Raw genomic sequence first — 17,563 nt, 5'->3', positions numbered from 1 at the left:
AATTTATCTTTGATTCTCATTATCATAAACTAATTTATTAAACTAACCAATCAAGTTTCATGCAAATCATGTAGGTATTCCCGACATAGCAGCAACTAATAAATGCCAAATAGAATGGATCCCAGTCATCAAAATCTATGTAGGATGCTATTGAAGAGACGGGTGAACGGAATAACCGCATATCTGTTGCACAGAGAAAGACCCCGACATCACAAAGTAATTGCGTTCGGGGTTTTTATTTCGCGTAGATAAAAGAAAAAAAAATCTTCGATTGTTGGGCTGCTTTCTGCTGTTAGGCTGTTTTCAGCAAGTCCGTAAGGTACAATTACAATAACTGAATTTACCACGAAATAGTTTATTAGGCCTTCATGGAACTGAGGATAATTTAGGAAGTTTGACACGAATAGAATACATGTACACTATATGTATGTAGACAGATAAGTAGACAAGTAGAAAAAAAAATCGATAAATAGATACTGTAGACGCCATATTATCTCCCAAATTTCGCGAGTCGGGTGCTCTTAGCGAATTTTAAAACACATGAAAATATTGATTCTGATCCTTGCAAGAATCAATGTGACGTGCGCGTGTATAAATATCTGCTTCCATTGCCTTACTCATAGACAACGAGTGTGAATTTAACCACTCACAAAATTGCTGGAAAGTCTCTATAATTTGCGAAAGAAAAATTAGACTCGCTAAATATTTTACGTATACAGAAAGACAGATAGAAAGCTAGCTAGCTAGCTAGCTAGCTAGATAGATAGATAGGTAGATAGATAGATAGATAGATAGATAGGTAGATAGATAGATAGATAGATAGATAGGTAGATAGATAGATAGGTAGATAGATAGATAGGTAGATAGATAGATAGATAGATAGATAGGTAGATAGGTAGATAGATAGATAGGTAGATAGATAGATAGATTGATAGATAGATAGATAGATAGATAGATAGACAGATAGACAGATAGATAGATTGATTGATAAATAAATGAATAGATAGAGATAGAGATAAAGAGAGATAGATGGGTATATAGATAGACAGACATGCACTATTTTTCTCAAAATTCCAGGAACGTAAAACATGCAAAAGGAAGATAGAGAATCATAATGACTTGCATTGGAACAGCTTACTCGTTCTCTTCGATTGTGTTTAGGCGCTCCTGAGCGATTTCAGCCATTCTAGCTCCCATCTCTGGATACTCCTTGAGAACTGGGTCACAGCCACCGCAGAAAGCCACACAAAGGCAAAAAGAAATCAACAGCGATATCAATTCATCTACTCAGATCGAGGTCACAAAATCCTCACAGCGATATCACTTTGACGAAATATGACTTAAGTTCGTCATGAGCATTATTAACGCTAAACTAAACAAAACTATAAGTATGAGGTATGAGTTTTACCCTCTGCTTGATAATCTGCCGAAAAATCTCTTACTTTCATTGTAAAATACAAAACAAAACACCAAACTATTTACTAAACCTGTGAGGGACGTTTTTGAATTGTTGTCCTAGCAGTGTGACCATCATTATGTAGTCAACGTATGTGTAGCTCCGCAAAGAATGGACGGAAACACGGACTAACTGAAAAAACAGCCGTGGCTGATGTTCGTACCGTGATTCAATAAAATAAACGAATGATGAATAAAAAGAAAACAATATGATTTGTGGGGCTGCCGCTGCGCTAAATAGACCGAACCGAATCTGACGAAGGATCGGTTTGTGTATGACATATTTACTGCGGTGTCGCTCGAGCCGGCCGCACACATATGTCTGTCATGCATTTACTACACTCTTCGGCGGGTGGGCAATATTACATAGATGATGACTGGCGCGGGAGGGAACATACCGAATGTTCCACCCGAAGGGTTTGAAATGCTATTGAGGGACTTATAGCCTCCCGAAATAGCATTTCAAACCCTGAGGGTGCAACGTTTGTTACATGTTCCCGACAACAAAAGTCATCATTTGTTATATTATATGGGTTAGTCAAATACGTCAACGACAACCACCAAAGATCGTAGAGATTCAGTGTACTTATACGCGCTAGCGTATCCCGACCAGACGCTGTTAACGCAGTGCGCTACAACAGCGACTGGGCTGTAGTTACAGTGTACGATATTTGCAACCACCAGCATGCATGCAGAGCACAACGCACTCGATCGCTCGCTCGCGCAGAGCCAAATTCACTGTGCGCGCGTGGGTGGCCGGTCCGTGGTCCTAAGGCCTTCTGTCATTTGTTACGTGAAAATGTTCTCCCATGGGAGAACATTACCAAGAATGTTCGCCCAAGGGCGAACATAACGAATGTACCTCCATCACGTGACTCTGTTTAGCCAATCACTAACCGGTATTTGACTAACCCATTTAATATTATATTATATGGGACACAGCAGTAATGGCAAATCGTGGTGCTAAGTCTGATTGGTGAATAAAGATGTTTGATTAAAATACCTTTGGAGAAGTCATCCCTGCTGAGGCAGAATACGTCACACGTTGTGGCAGCGACGATGGAAGCTACCCGCCGCTCGTCGATCAGCAACGATATCTCTGTAATCGATAGTATTTGATAATCAGTTCCAATCAGACTGACATCGACTGTCAAAGAATCAAATGACATATCATCACCATACCAACGATACCTCTCTAATCGATAGCACTGACAATCATTTCAAATCATACTGATATCGACTGTCGAAGAATTAAGATGACATTTCGTCATTTATTAGAAATCACAGGTCTGTAACCATGCTGTTGTTGTTAACTTGCTTATATTTCATATGCTCACACACAGTTGTGCAAATTTAAGGGTGCGTTCGAGCGCTCTAAAGCCAACCAAAGCGAACTCAACCAAAGCTTACCCTACTCCAAATCCAGGTCATTCATTAAACTGGCGAAAGGAAGCAGAATTTCCACCCAGTATATACTTAGGGAGGGCTCAGTTGCTCCTATATAGGGCCTACGCAGCTGCAACAACACTAGCTGTCCTTCACGAAAGACTGTGCAATCTCTTTCTAATACTTTTCCGTCCAGGGAACAAAAAGGATAATTTGTTGTTGTTGCTTTAAACCAAACAGACCAGGGAGGAGGGGATATATCGCATAATCGCAACCAACCTGACCAAAATGGATTTACAAATTTCAATGGAAGTCAGGGTTTCCATGATAATCACAGCTATAGTTAATCCATTTCGAGTAATTATGAACTTCCGCTTCACCTACCCCCAAAGTGGTCGCCATCACTGAGTCGGTTGACGACCCGGTCGTCGACCCACACTTCCACCGAGCCGTGCTCGATGAAGTACATGGCCCCGCCCAAGCTGCCCGCCTTGATGATGATGTCGCCCTCGAGGAACACCTCGAAGGTCAGCTTCTCCACGACGTCGAAGGCGAAGTCGGGGTCGGCTTCCTTCAGGAAGTTTACCTTGGTGATGAACGCTGTGAAGTGATGCTGGAGGATCTCCTGCAGAGTAGACAAGGGAGAAATAAGGTTCGAGAAATAATAACAATAAGGTCCTCTTTATCCAGGGTAGCCTCTCCCTGGGCAGTGTTGCCACTGCTCTATACCAGAGGGCTCTGCCATTATTATTACTACCCCAGCGTTGCCAGGTACCCATGGATTTATACACCTGGGTCGAGAGGGACATGGTGGGTAAAAACATGTTGCCCAAGGACGTAAGCACTGGGCGGGAATCGAACTCGGGTCCTCCGAATGGGAGTCGAGAGTCTTATCCATGCCACGTACAGCGCCCCCATGGGGGAAAGAAGATAATGAGAGATGAACAGATGAACAGTTTGGGGTTCTGTGGCATACTGGATAAGATTCCCGACTCCCGATCGGAGGACCCGAGTTCGAATCCCGCCCAGTGCTTATGTCCTTGGACAAGATGTTTTACCCACTATGTCCCTCTCCACCCAGGTGTATAAATGGGTACCTGGCAACGCTAGGGTGATAATAATGGCAGGGCCCTCTGGTAGAGCAGTGGCAACACTGAAGAGGCTACCCTTTGTAAATAAGACCTTATTATTGTTATTATTATCATTATTATTATTATTATTATTATTATCATTATTATTAACAGAGGGTTTCGTGATGCTTGCTCCTGCGACAATATTGCTCCGATGAAATATCTGCACGCTTTGTATAAGCCAAACATAAATTCTACCCAAAAACAAAACCCTAACCCCTTATACCCTAATCCTCACATCAAACTAAACCTAAGACCCTTCCACAACCCTCACTATAGCCCTAACCCTAAGTCCTTGGTGAAAACAAGACCAGAGCAACTGTCGCTGGAGCAAATGTCATGTCACCAAACAGAGAGACGGACTGCCCCTTGACAACCGCTAAGAATTCGCAGAATCAGGAGGTTGTCTGTGTTGATAATTTCCATCATGGAAATCTACAAGTATGTATCTCAGCTCTGGAAAATTATCTATTTGCGTATTTACGCCTTTATTCATTTATGTATGTTCATTCATTTTTTAAACTCACTTTGTTTTTTATGTTAGTCATGCTGGGTAAATCCATTCATGGGAAGAAAAGTGGTCTTTCATGGGGAGATCCTTCTTATTTCGACTATGAATGCTACTAGATTCTACATCTTCGATATGGTAACAAAATAGAAAGCCTGCCTCGTAAAGCTGCTTTGAATATTTGACTCTGTTCTATACCCGAATGATCCTAAAGGTCATACTTATACGTGAGAATGCTGTACAACATTATGTTGCCGAAAGCGGAGCATTTGGCAGAGGCTCCAAGGTCTTGCGCGCCACGCTCAGTTTCCATGGGGATGGCTCTTACCCGTCTGATTGGATGTGACTGCTCCTGGAGTATTATCCTCTCATTGAAGTACTTCCTCTGGTAGCGATGTTCGTAGTAAGTGAGCACCCGTCGCTGTGTTTTCATCGGCACCTTGCGGAATCTCAGGTATTCCTTGACTTGGTTTAGCTGACAGGTTTAGAAAGCAAAACAAAAAGAGGTGTATACTGCCCTTTTTGCGTCATCCAGCGATATCAGTGTCGTCTTCTGCACAAGTAAAAATGAGCGTTACTACTCGAATTCTGCTACAAAGAGCCATATCCTTATTGTTGCTATTAATGAAATTTCACGTTTTGTGATGGCACAGCATTTTTTGAGGCATTTTCGTCACCAGACACACTACAGAGGAATATTCTATAAAAGACTGTCTTTAAATTGCATAATCATCCTTTTGCTTAAAAACGTTTCTACATCTTTTCTTTGTCATAATGCCTTCAATTCGCTTCTTTTTGGGACGAATTTGGTGGAAATTAAGCAACAGCTTTGAAACACGTCACAAAAAGTATGCATGATCGGCGAAAGAACTTTAAAAAATCGCGTTTTTTCCGATATTGACTCTTATATAAGCCAAGTGCATTTTTGTTTCCCCAGTCACGAAACAGATAAAAACCAGTATACTCCTAGAGTTCGGAACACACATGCGAAATCGCTTACCCGTTCGTTATACAGTCTTCCCGACGCGTCCACGGCAAGCAGCAGCGTGGACATGGTACCGATGAACAGCGCGTAGAATGTGGCGCCGAGCATCATACTGAACGTCGTCATCCACATCTCCGTCATGTTCATCGGCGGGAATCGGCCGAAGCCAATGCTCAGCATGTGACAGATCGCCTTGAAGAACGACCACGAGTACTGCTCCATCTTGCTGGCGTTCTGCAGACCGATATCGGAATTACAGCAGTTTCATTTTGGTGTATCGCAGCTTCCCTTGTTTCAACGTACTCAGTGGACATCGCTGTTCAGATCTCAAATATCATCGGCTATATCATAGGTCCAACGTCGGTACTTGATTTAATTGCACTTTATTGCATTAAAAAAAAATTCATTTCAAACGAAACACAATATTTATGGCATGATATTAAAATGTGCATTTGGTAATAGGGGTTAGTCCTATGGGGTTAGCCAGCCTGCACATAATGACCTGGTTACACAGGCTGAAATGGTAAGTTACTAACGATTGCTCATTAATTGATTTGAGAATTCAAGTGAGATAATCCACGAGTTTGTTTAACTTGGTTAAAACAATATGATTTGACAGCCACCACGAAATGAGCGCTAATTTTGAAAGGGACCTATTTTGTAAGCGAGTTACTGAGACTACAAGCGTAAACCTGATAATGATAATAATGATAATAATCTTATAATGATAAACAGCTTGTCCAACTGTTTAACAGCCATTGACCCCAGATTTCATAGCAGGAACTTTGTAAGTTTAAACTTTTGTTAATGATTATGAAGAACAAAACGCTTATATCTCGAATCATCGCACCCAAGTTTACCGTGCGTCGCTGAAAATGTGAACTACGCCTTTCTTTATGTTATGAGTGATGGTTTGCCCCACGAAGAATTTTCTCAAGGACGTTCTGTACTCAAATTTCTGTAGCGGCAAAATAAAACAGCACCTAGAGTTTGTCAGCCCTTCACATCACGTAATATGTGGTCCTGAAATAATGTCAAACTATCGATAACGACAGAATGTTCGTTAATCATTTCACCAAGCCTTTGTGACGAGACTAAATTGCTGAACTTGTCGCCTGGGAGAACCCGATGTTTGTCGTTTGCGAGGAATGTTCCCCTTTTCTTTTTCGTCCGCGAAGGATCGGTATTTGCGCAGCCGTTAGAGTCTAAGCAATATTGTGTGTCCTTGTGGTCCGAAATACGCATGCGCGACATTAGCTATGCATTCTTCACCTGCAATAAGATTGTAATAACTTGTGCGCCAGCTCTTTGTCGTACCACATGTACTATGATAGATCGGCAGAAGAAAGAAAACCCACACAGAAATGGCAACTTTATCTGAAATGGTCAGCACTAGCTGACGAGGGTGACTTCTTGCACAAAATCCAATTCTATTTGTAGGTTTGTTATCCTTGATTTCAATTTTTGGGGGACTATATATCCTTGTTTTAGCAATGATTTGCAAAGACAGGTGCTGTTTTTGCAAACTCTCTTTGGAAAAAAAAATGATACAAAACAGACCCACTGGCCCAAGTTCACGAAAGTGGTACAATTCTAAACCGGGGACATTTCAGACCGTCGTCTCACGGTTTAACATTGTCACGCTTTCTTAGATTCGGGCCATTATAAGCCAATAAAACAACTGCCAATCTTACCTCCAGACCGTTGATGACAACCCAGCAGTCGGGCGGAAAGTTTTGAAAAAAGGGGACCAGGAACTGAATGCAACCGTTCCAGTGCATGAGTAGGAGCATGACGAGGACGAGGTGAACGATACGGATGACGGCAGTCTCCACATTTAGCAGCTGTCGACGAACGATGACCACGTGTGGACGACCACGATGGAAAAAAGAGCGATGCAGGCATTAATAACACAGTATACAACTCTCAAGTACTGGACGGTACGAATACAAGTAGGGCCTACCATGTGAGTGTACGGCGGTGTTCAAGTGGTAGCTTTTCAAAGTCACATGGAGGCATGATGTATGATTGAATTGTGTTACGGCGATATCGATTGATTACTGGTTGAATCAATTACGGAATTTCTAGGCTTTGATTTTTTTTTTTTTTTTTTTTTTTTTTTTGGGGGGGGGGGGTTTGTTTATGTTTTATGATTTACGCTGTGCTGGGAGGAGTATGAAGAAATTACTACCTTGTAATACCCATCCAACAACAATCTGGTATGCCCTTCATTCTTTCGCGACACTTTTTTTTTGAATCACCGCTGCTATCACAAAGACATTTCTTTCTTTCTACACACTGTTGATAAAAGGCAATATCATGTTATTTTGTGTGGGTTTTTTTTTGTCGCCACTCAATTCAACTGTCGTTCAGTGGCAAATTATTTTGCAATTGTTACGAACTGCATTAGATATGGATGTCCTATCGTTTGTCCAAGTCTAAAAGAGTCTTATCACTTTTCAGAGAGAAACTAGCTCCAGTTCAATAGACTTTGTACACAGAGAAGAAAGGCGACAAATTTCACGATTAGGCCAAATCAAAATAAAAAAATCAAATAAATAAGTAAAGGGAAATGCAGTTGCCAACTAACCTCTTCTAGACGATGGATGTACCGTAGAAGACGTGATAGTCGCAGTAATCTCAGCAAGCTAAGTACTTTGGTCAGTCTGCGAGAAAGACAATTTGTGGAAAAAAAAACAAGAACGAGCGAGAAGAGCGATAGAGTTATACATCTGCATTTACACGGCAAATTCTCAATAGCCACTGCGCAACAATAGACGGATTCACTATAACATAATAGTACAATAATTGAAAGTTTATGCATTCCTTCATTAGGGTTTGAAAGCTTGTCAGGGGCTTGCTCGGTATGGCTTTGAACAGTGCATACAAGCTGGATACCAAGCATTGAAATGTATTTATGCAGAAGAATGAAACGGCAGTATAGCTCGTTAATATACATACTTTGAGGCTACGTCATGTTATTATCCATATTATTGTATTATTTCAATGCATTGTAAATTGGCGTATAAAACTATTACCAGCGCGATTTGCATGGTTTTCAAAGAAACATTCTTACACACATACAAAAGTTAAGCAGTATGAGGTTTTACGATTTTTCACTGGGCTTCGTTGAGTGTCGATGCATTATCAATACGAATATTCATGCACCTACTGCCTGCTTCCCTACAAAGTGTCAGAAAACAACACTTCCCTGGGTACATTTAGATGTTCATTGATACTCAAAACCTACGTGCACTGTTAAATCTGTGCTGTCCTATATAATCATGAGCCAGTGCTACCTATACTGGTAATTACACGATTGTGTTTCTCATGATTTTTATGACAAAGGTTAATATGAGACATTCCTGAAGAAATTTCTGAATTTAAGTTTTTCGTTTCTCTCTCTACAAATCTGTTCATTTCGGACGAGTAGTATGATGGGATAGTCCATAGCTGACTGTACTTCATACAACAGTATTTGTATCCTTTTTTTTTCTTCAAGTTATCACTTTTCATTGTCATTCATTGACAATACCGGCGAATTCATCAAGTTTACTTTGCATAAAAGTGGTATGTGCTCCTTTCATTTTTATTGCGTGGTACTCTATTTCTATTACTATCACTTCCGGTTCATTTCTTATACAATATATGCCTTTAAATTCTTTGCTATGTCGTTTTACATTCTTCTGTATATTCTATGGATACACGTATACACTCCCAAGTTTAGTGACATCCGTTACGCGACCACTACGCATGCGTAGTCTGTTTAATGACAATGGTATTGGTTGTAGCTGCAATTACCTCAATATTCTGAAGGCGAGAGCCGTTTGAGTGGCGACGGTGGATCCTTCCAGAAACAGGTAGATGTAATCGAATGGAAACGACGAAATGAAATCCAGGAAAAACCAGCCTCGCAGGTAGCGGAAAACGATTTTTTGTCTGTCTAATATCACCTGAAACGAAAAGGAAAGGGAGATTTTTTATTAATCAATAGCAGACAAATTCTGAGATTCTGTAACCAAAAACTTCAGAATCTGAGCTGAATTTCCTTTCTGTAATTCCATAATGGGCTTAGTAGTTGTCATCTTTGAATAATTAACGTTGAAGCGTCCAACGTGTGTTAATGAGTTAAAATGTGTGTTTTGTGTTGTGTTTGTGTGTGTATTTGCGTGTGTATGTATGTTTGTATGTGTTTGTGACGATGCGTACGGGGGAATTCTCTCGCCAATCTCTTTCTCTCTCTCCCCTCTCTCTTTCATTCTTTATGTATATCTCACCCAGTCTTGAGTTTTAATTCCTACATAATTATACGGTCTTCACAAATAACTTCAAATATTTTGAACGAAACTGCTTTGGTGCAGACTGAAAGAAATTTGTGCAAATTATTATTTTGACGACCCTGTAAGAAAAGAACAAAAAACCCTGAGATACATGCTAACTCTGTTAAAATCAAATGGTTGCTCGTGAAACAAATATAACTTGTTCCTTAGACTGCGGTGAGTCACCCAGAGCTTCTAAACGCTGACAGTGTTATACATACGAGGACCGCTGTAGCATTTTCTGATGACTCACTATAGCATACATCTTACAACCTTATCCCCCTGGTCATACTGGGACTCTTAAACTCGGGAAAGCCTTCCAATGATTCGGGAAACACGAATTTACGCACTCAGGTGAAAAGAGGAATTGAAATTTACCAATCTTTTCTCATTTCTCATGGGAAAGAGTGTACCCACATTAAGTTCATATGCTGATTACAATATCTAAATGGAATTTAGAATTTCCAACAGTGTGCGTGAATGAAGAGCTAAAATGGTGTAAAAATCAACAGTTTGCATATAAATAACATACATTGTTCAGAATATATTTGATATGATTATTATGTTCATATCTTTCGTATATTTCGCACGTTTTAACGTAAATATATAAGATATGATTCCTGATTTATTCTGTGTTATGTTTATTTGGAAGAAAAATGAGAATGAAAAATAAATGAACCGAATTGAATTGAATGTATATTACAGCCTTTATATTATGTAATGTTGACGTATATGTTTATGTATGTATGCATATATATCAATATACGATAAAATATAATGATTTATCAATCTCTGTACGTCTATATATACATTTACATTACATGTATATAATGTGCTACATGCAGTCGTATTCATAGTACCAGTCAATCATGATATTTATACATTTACCTATGTTGACATGCATACTTGTTGGTGGACATTTTTTTTTTCACTCGACGCTGAAATTTCATTGTTGCGTGGGGTCATAAGCGCTTTGCATTTCGTTTATCATTCTTATTGTGCATGAATGTATTACGCTGGATGTCTGTCTGCGTGTCTGTATAAATCATGTGGGGTGCTGTTCGTTATTCCGAAGGTTCGTTATTCCGAAGGTTCGTTAATCCGAAGGTTCGTTAATCGGAAACACACAAATTCCCTATACCTAGAGTTTCGTTAATCCTATAATGAAAAAGGGTTCGTTAATCCGAACATTAGATTTTGTGGCATTCTTCAGAAGATTCGTTATTCCAAAGGTTCGTTAATCCGAAAATGAAATAGGGTTCGCTATTCCGAAGGATCGTTTATCCGAAAATGATATAGGGTTCGTTATTCCGAGGGTTTGTTGATCCGAAAATGAAAAGGGTCCGTAACGAGCCTTCGGAATAACGAGCATTGTTTCATTTTCGGATTAACGAACCTTCGGAATAGCGAACATTATTTCATTTTCGGATTAATGAACCTTCGGAATAACAAACCTTATTACATTTTCGGATTAACGAACCTTTGGAATAACGAACCTTTGGAATGACGAACCTTCGGACTAAAGAACCTTCGGAATAACGAACCTTCGGAATAACGAACTGCAATAAATCATGTGTTAGAGCGTATTGGGGAGGGGGAAGGGGAAGCAGTATGCCTCACCGTATCTTCGGCGTTGAGAACGATGCCGGTGAAGAAGTTGAGCGTGATGTCGACCATGAAGAGAGAGTCCGACACGCAGTTGATGATGACCCAGTAGCGGGTGATGTCGTCGCTGAAGAAGGCCACGTTGACCGGAAGTAGTATGAGGGTCACCAGCAGTAGAAAGACCATGAAAAGGTCCCAGTACCACCTGCGGGTTTCCGGTCAGTCGAAGAGAGAGAGAGAGAGAGAGAAAGAGAGTCAGTTATTAATTATTGTATCACTGTATCACATGTATTGTGTTTCTTTCTTCTTCTCTTTTTTGTTACTGTTATTTAGGTTTTGCATTGTCATATAATGTTATTGTATTTTCTAGTCTTCTTGTATGAAAAGCACCAGTGCGCTTAGAAACACCAGTATAAAGCGCCATATAAAGTCAATTATTGTTATTATCATTATCATTATTATCATTATTATTATTATTATCATTATTATTATCATTATTATCATTATTATTATTGTTATTATTATTATTATCAAGAGAAAAAGGGAGAGAAAGAGACATATAGGAGAAAGAGAGGGATGGAGGGAGGGCGAGAGAGGGATAGAGCGGAAAGAAATCAAGCGAAATTCTGTAAAAACCTCATTGGGGACTTCTGAGAAGATGTCATTATTGACTTATCAAATTTGCATAGAGTAGCTTAAAAGTGTCAATTGGACTCCCAGTAAACGCGAGAAGGTATATAATTACAATGATATCACATATCACATTTTACTGACACCTCTGTTCTTGACGTTGTAATTTTTGTTTCCATTCTTTATATATATCAACCTTCGCATACAGTATGATTCCTCTGAATCATACGCCAACTCCTTTGCACGTTACACCGTATAATAATTATATCTCTATAAGCAAGGACAGACAGCGTAGGTAGACAAGTTAAAGGTACTTACACGCGGACGATAGCTTGGATAATACAATTACATTTCTGCGAATTCAAAGACCTAGATCTAATGATGTCCTTGGAGGAACACAAAAATACCTTCTTTTGAAAATTACATCTGAAACACACACGTACACACACACACACACACACACACACACACACTCTTGACAATGAGGAGAGCCGAAAAGCGAAGCAACTTTAAGCTTGGAAGATGAAAATGAAATCAATAAATGATGTATGTCTTCCTTCGCTTCGCAATCTACTGTAGATTTAGACTTTATATACGGACAGCCAGCGTGAAAGCATTCCTGCTTAGGTACTGAAATGCGTGCTCGCCCGATAAACTCGTGGTCTGTTCAAATGTGACATATCGGTGTATACATTCGGATGCTAGAGCATCCAAACGACATACAATATCTCGCACAGCGGAATAATGTTGTGTGTTCAGTGGAGTTTGATGAAATACAGATGTAAACAGTCAGACTTGATTGTTTGTATTATTTGGCGTCCTTAACCCATTCCTTCCCACTCCCTTTGTTTGTCTTTTACATAGAATCAGTCTCATCGATGAGGGGGTGATGGGGATCTATTTTAAATGGGCTAAATTCCGCAACCATGGAGAGCTATCTGCACTGCCATTGACATTTCTAAAGCACTGTTGAAAAAAAAATAATGAGAAGGACGTAATAATCCCTAATTTCACATTGGTCTATAGCCTACATCGTCTGTCAGCAGAATACGTTATACATGGAATACATGGCCAACATTGCACTTGGATTTAACTCAACTTAAAGGACAAGTCCACCTTCATATACATAAGGATTGAGAGAATGCAGCAATATTAGTAGAACACATCAGTGAAAGTTTGAGGAAAATTGGACAATCCGTTCAAAAGTTACGAATATTTTAAGTATCTGCGCAGTCACTGCTGGAAGAGAAGACTACTACAGTGTATGATGTCACATGCGTACAACTACATAAGGAAAATAAAAAGAGAATTTCACAAAACTTTACTTTTTGAATAAAGTGCACATTTCTTCGACTTGCTACTGACGTATGTTAAGGGTAATATTATTCCCCCTGCCTTCTGAAAGAGAGAAGTTGAGTGTTCTTTTGTTATGCGAGAAAAATGGAAATATGTTGAATTTTCTTTATTCTTCCTTTATAGCGTTGTACTCATGTGACTTCACAAGCTATAGTAGTCTTTTCATTCAGCCGTGACTGAGCAGAAACTTCAAAAATTCATAACTTTTTAACGGATTGTCCGATTTTGCTCAAACTCTTACTGATGTGTTCTACTAATATTGCTACATTCACTCAACCCACATGTCTATGAAGGTGAACTTGTCCTTTAAATACTAGTTGTCACACTATCTTTCAGCTGAGCAATTTACATACAAATAGGGCCTACATGATTATCACAGTTGCACATCACATCAAATGTTACAAAGAAATGCTATTACACACGAAGAATTAACATACGGATAGAAATGATAAAAAGATACCGCGTAGGGAGATTCCCAGAAAGCGGGTCCTCTTATTATAAGCGCTCTAATTTTTTAAAGAGTGTGAGGAAAAAAAAAAGGAGATGATTATCTCAAAGTAAACGAAATGATTTGTTTATAATGAGTCCATTTTGATACAGTATAGAAGGAAAGGGGAGGATATACAGAAAGCAGATAACCGACAATGAAGACGCTAATAATAACAAAATTTTTGCCCTTCATTGCTATTTTTGTTACATCCCAAATAATAACAGCAACAACAAACACTGAATTGTGTGCATGTTGTAACATTAGAAAGTTAGAACAAGACCGGGGTATAATCGTGCCTTTACATTTTCAAGCACGCTTCTACCTCATGTAAATGCGACGGTGTTTCATAAGTGGGTCTCAACAGATAGGTATTAATTGGTGAAGGCTAAAAATATATTAATAGGACAGTAACTTTTGAAGAAGAAAATTACAGTCGGCTCGTACGTCTCGACGCTTTGCTGCCGAAATTGACTTCATAATCATTATGAGAGGTTGCTGGCACAGCAACTCATTTCGGCACTGTGTAGGGAGTTTGGGGTGTGCTTGTATTACAGATCTTTAACACCAGAGTTCCACGCATCACCGCTGAAGCAGAGTTTTTCTTTCCGCCACTTTGGGTATGTACGTCACAAAGTTGTCGATTTGAGGCCACGTGAAAGAAAGCCGACTATACGAGTATCGGGAACTAATGGAGGTTTCGGGATAGGCGATCGCCCCCTCTCTCGTGGGGTGGAATTATGTTGTGATGCAAGTTCTCAGCGCCGCGCCGTTGTGTATATTCATGGCAAAATGTCGGGAATTCTCTACGACATTTCTCTGTAACGAGGCATGTCGGACAAGCCGGCTCGCTCCCGGAGCGGTCTGGGAAACATTATGGACGCGGGGGAAACCATTTTCATCACGCGCGTCAATATGGCCCATGAGGATATCTTGACAAGTTTGGGGAAATATAAACATCGTCTGATCTGTCGAAATCTGTTTGTCGTGACGATTAGTTGTCGCTACCGCAATAGCTTTACAAGAGAAAAAAATCTCATGTGCCTACGGCGACATCTTCAGAAAAGCGATGAGCATGAAAACGTCCATAATTTCGGGCTATACATCACTTTAATAATCCTTAATTTTGAATATATTCTTTCAACAGAATAGCTTCTATTTGCTTCCGGAGATAAAACTCTGATTTACTCTTTCCTTTAACTAAAAAACAAAGCTTCTCGGAGGCAATAACTCTTGAAAGTATTACAATCTATTCCACGTGAGAAGGAGAAGATATAAAAATCTACATGTTAGTGCAAAGCATTAAACAAGTTGACGTGACGGTCAGCTTGCACTCTGATTTAACGAGATTCCCTCTCATATGCAGTTTAAAGCAGTACACGTGCTCAACTTTACCTCAAAATATCGAGCGTAGCATTTTGGAGTTCATTCAACTTTCTAGTAAAGGAGAAGGCATTCCTTTTTTACCCTGTACCATCACCATGGTTAATCAGAATCAAACCAATTGCAAAAGACAAAGGTGCAAGCAATGGCAAAATACCGATATATATATATGTATAAGCAAATATATATAAATATATATATATATATATATATATATATATATTGTTTGGAAATGAAAGCAAAAATGAAATGAAACGAAACGAAAATGAAATGAAATGGAATAAAATGGAATGAAATGAAATGGAATGCAATGAAATGAAATGAAATGACACGAAATGATATGAATTGAAATGGAATGAATTACTAGTAAAATGGAATGGAATGAAGAGAAATGAAATGAAGTGAAACAGAATGTAATGAAATGAAATGACGTGAAATGAAACGCGTGTAATTCTAGTACCCACCTAAAGTTGCTGAACGGGTGGATGACGAAGAGGTTAATGCTCTGCTGCCGCTGCTGCTCATCCTTGAGCGCCTTTTCGCTGCGGTAGATCTTCTTCACGAACTCGCGTCCCGAGGCGAGGAAGAGTGATTCCTTGGTCGGTATCGCGATCGAATTCCGTCTCGTGCTCTGGTCCGGGAACTCGATGATGAGGCTGTTGCCACGAGTCATCCGCGCCACTCTCGTATCACTCGGAACTGAGACAGGGGGACAGTGACGTCATCAATATGTTATGATCGTTTTGAAATGTTAAAGGGATAGTATAGTTTTGGTTTAGACCTAAATTTCCTTTTCCTACATTTTTGGTGAAATACTGAAAAACTTCTAATGAAGTTTGAAAGAGCATGTAATTCCAAGAGGAATTCAATGTTTAAAAATTGATGAAAATTGGTTTTTGAAAAGGCTGAGATATCCAAAACAGAGCGATTGGAATAAAAGGTGGGACCTACCTTTTATGATGATAGCTTTGTTTTTCTTTGTTTTTGGATATCTCAGCCATTCCAAAACCAATTTTCCAAAACCAAATTTTCATCAAACAAACTTTGAATTCCTCTTAAAATGGTATGCTCTGTACTATTTTATAAGTGGTTTCTTGGTATCTCGCAAAAAGTTAAAAGCCCAATCTTCATCTCCATCAATACTGTCTCATCCCTTTAAAAGGAATCATCGACTAGTGGTCTCTTGCATCCGACGCGACACAAAAAGATACCATCTTACAACCTGAAAACACAGCATCACACACACACACACACACACATACACACAAACACAGATATGCTATCATCTATATAATTTAGTATCTCCAACAAATGAATGAAAAGTAGGCCTAAGCCGTAATGCATTATCAATGTCCAATGTATTTTTAGTGCACCAGATTTTCAACGCGCCATGCATCTCCTTCGGGGATCCCAGACAACATTTTGGTGCAACCATTACAATACAATGGACATTAGTGATGCATTACAGATCTCTATCTCTCAATTTTTGTGTCCTAGAATCAACCCATGGAATAAAATCCTCAATATATTCATCTATTTATGTATATATCTGTATATTTATACATCTCCCCATCTCTTTCTCTCTCTCTCTCTCTCTGTATATATATATATATATATATATATATATATATATATACATATATATATTTATTTATTTATTTGTTTATCTATATGATTATGACGAACTTGAATGAAAAACAGATAAACAACATTCTCAATTTTTGTTAAAGGTCATCATCAAATAGAAAAAAGTAAACTTTTCCATGATACCGCACTCGTTACAAAACAAGAAATATTTGTGAAGATATATCATTATAAGTATCAACATTTTATAATTTAAATGTGTTATTCTTTTTCCAAGCAGCTTTAGTGTCAGTTATCTCAAGCTGATGAATATGTATGTTGACAGCAAGTCACCATCGCCTTGCGAGTCACATGCATGTCTCCTTTATCCTCAAGATATCACTAAATATCCACTCGTTATTCACAATCCTTCAAGCTTTCAGTTTGCAATCACCTAACCGAGTTCTACATCGCCACTCTCGATACAATTCCAAACACTGAGCAGTGATACGTCCGGCAATAACAGCGACCTATCTAACGTCGCTGCGATTTGATTTTCAGAATGCGAGAAAATGGGGCACTTGTGCTATTTCTGTCGTGATCTGCTCTGCACGCACCTGGGCACTGCGAGGTTGTTTTGGCTTCTTACACCCTTCAACATAGACACGTGTGAATGGTGGTTCTACTATTATCTACGCCCGAGTGAGATCAGGTCGCTTTTATTAGGCGCATTTCACACGGAGCATTTCATCTCGA

At 39.3% G+C, this 17,563-nt stretch overlaps 1 protein-coding gene across 1 annotated transcript in view; it reads right to left on the bottom strand.

Annotated features, from left to right (window-relative positions):
- Window positions 1-17,563, bottom strand: part of LOC139725607 (potassium/sodium hyperpolarization-activated cyclic nucleotide-gated channel 3-like) — a 40,028-nt gene that overhangs the window by 1,261 nt on the left and 21,204 nt on the right. Inside the window, exons 4-13 of the mRNA XM_071636696.1 lie at window positions 15,709-15,943; window positions 11,404-11,593; window positions 9,266-9,417; window positions 8,055-8,130; window positions 7,159-7,308; window positions 5,480-5,698; window positions 4,808-4,954; window positions 3,226-3,466; window positions 2,459-2,554; window positions 1,148-1,217 (exon numbers count right to left, since the gene is read on the bottom strand). Of these exons, the coding sequence (XP_071492797.1) occupies window positions 1,148-1,217; window positions 2,459-2,554; window positions 3,226-3,466; window positions 4,808-4,954; window positions 5,480-5,698; window positions 7,159-7,308; window positions 8,055-8,130; window positions 9,266-9,417; window positions 11,404-11,593; window positions 15,709-15,943 (1,576 nt within the window). The remainder of the gene's footprint in view (window positions 1-1,147; window positions 1,218-2,458; window positions 2,555-3,225; window positions 3,467-4,807; window positions 4,955-5,479; window positions 5,699-7,158; window positions 7,309-8,054; window positions 8,131-9,265; window positions 9,418-11,403; window positions 11,594-15,708; window positions 15,944-17,563) is intronic.

Source organism: Diadema antillarum, unplaced genomic scaffold, assembly GCF_040938485.1.
Source record: "Diadema antillarum isolate AM-2024a unplaced genomic scaffold, OU_Dant_1.0 seq00000051_RagTag, whole genome shotgun sequence".
Lineage (NCBI taxonomy): Eukaryota > Metazoa > Echinodermata > Echinoidea > Diadematoida > Diadematidae > Diadema > Diadema antillarum.
This window is presented reverse-complemented; position numbering and strand designations above follow the sequence as displayed.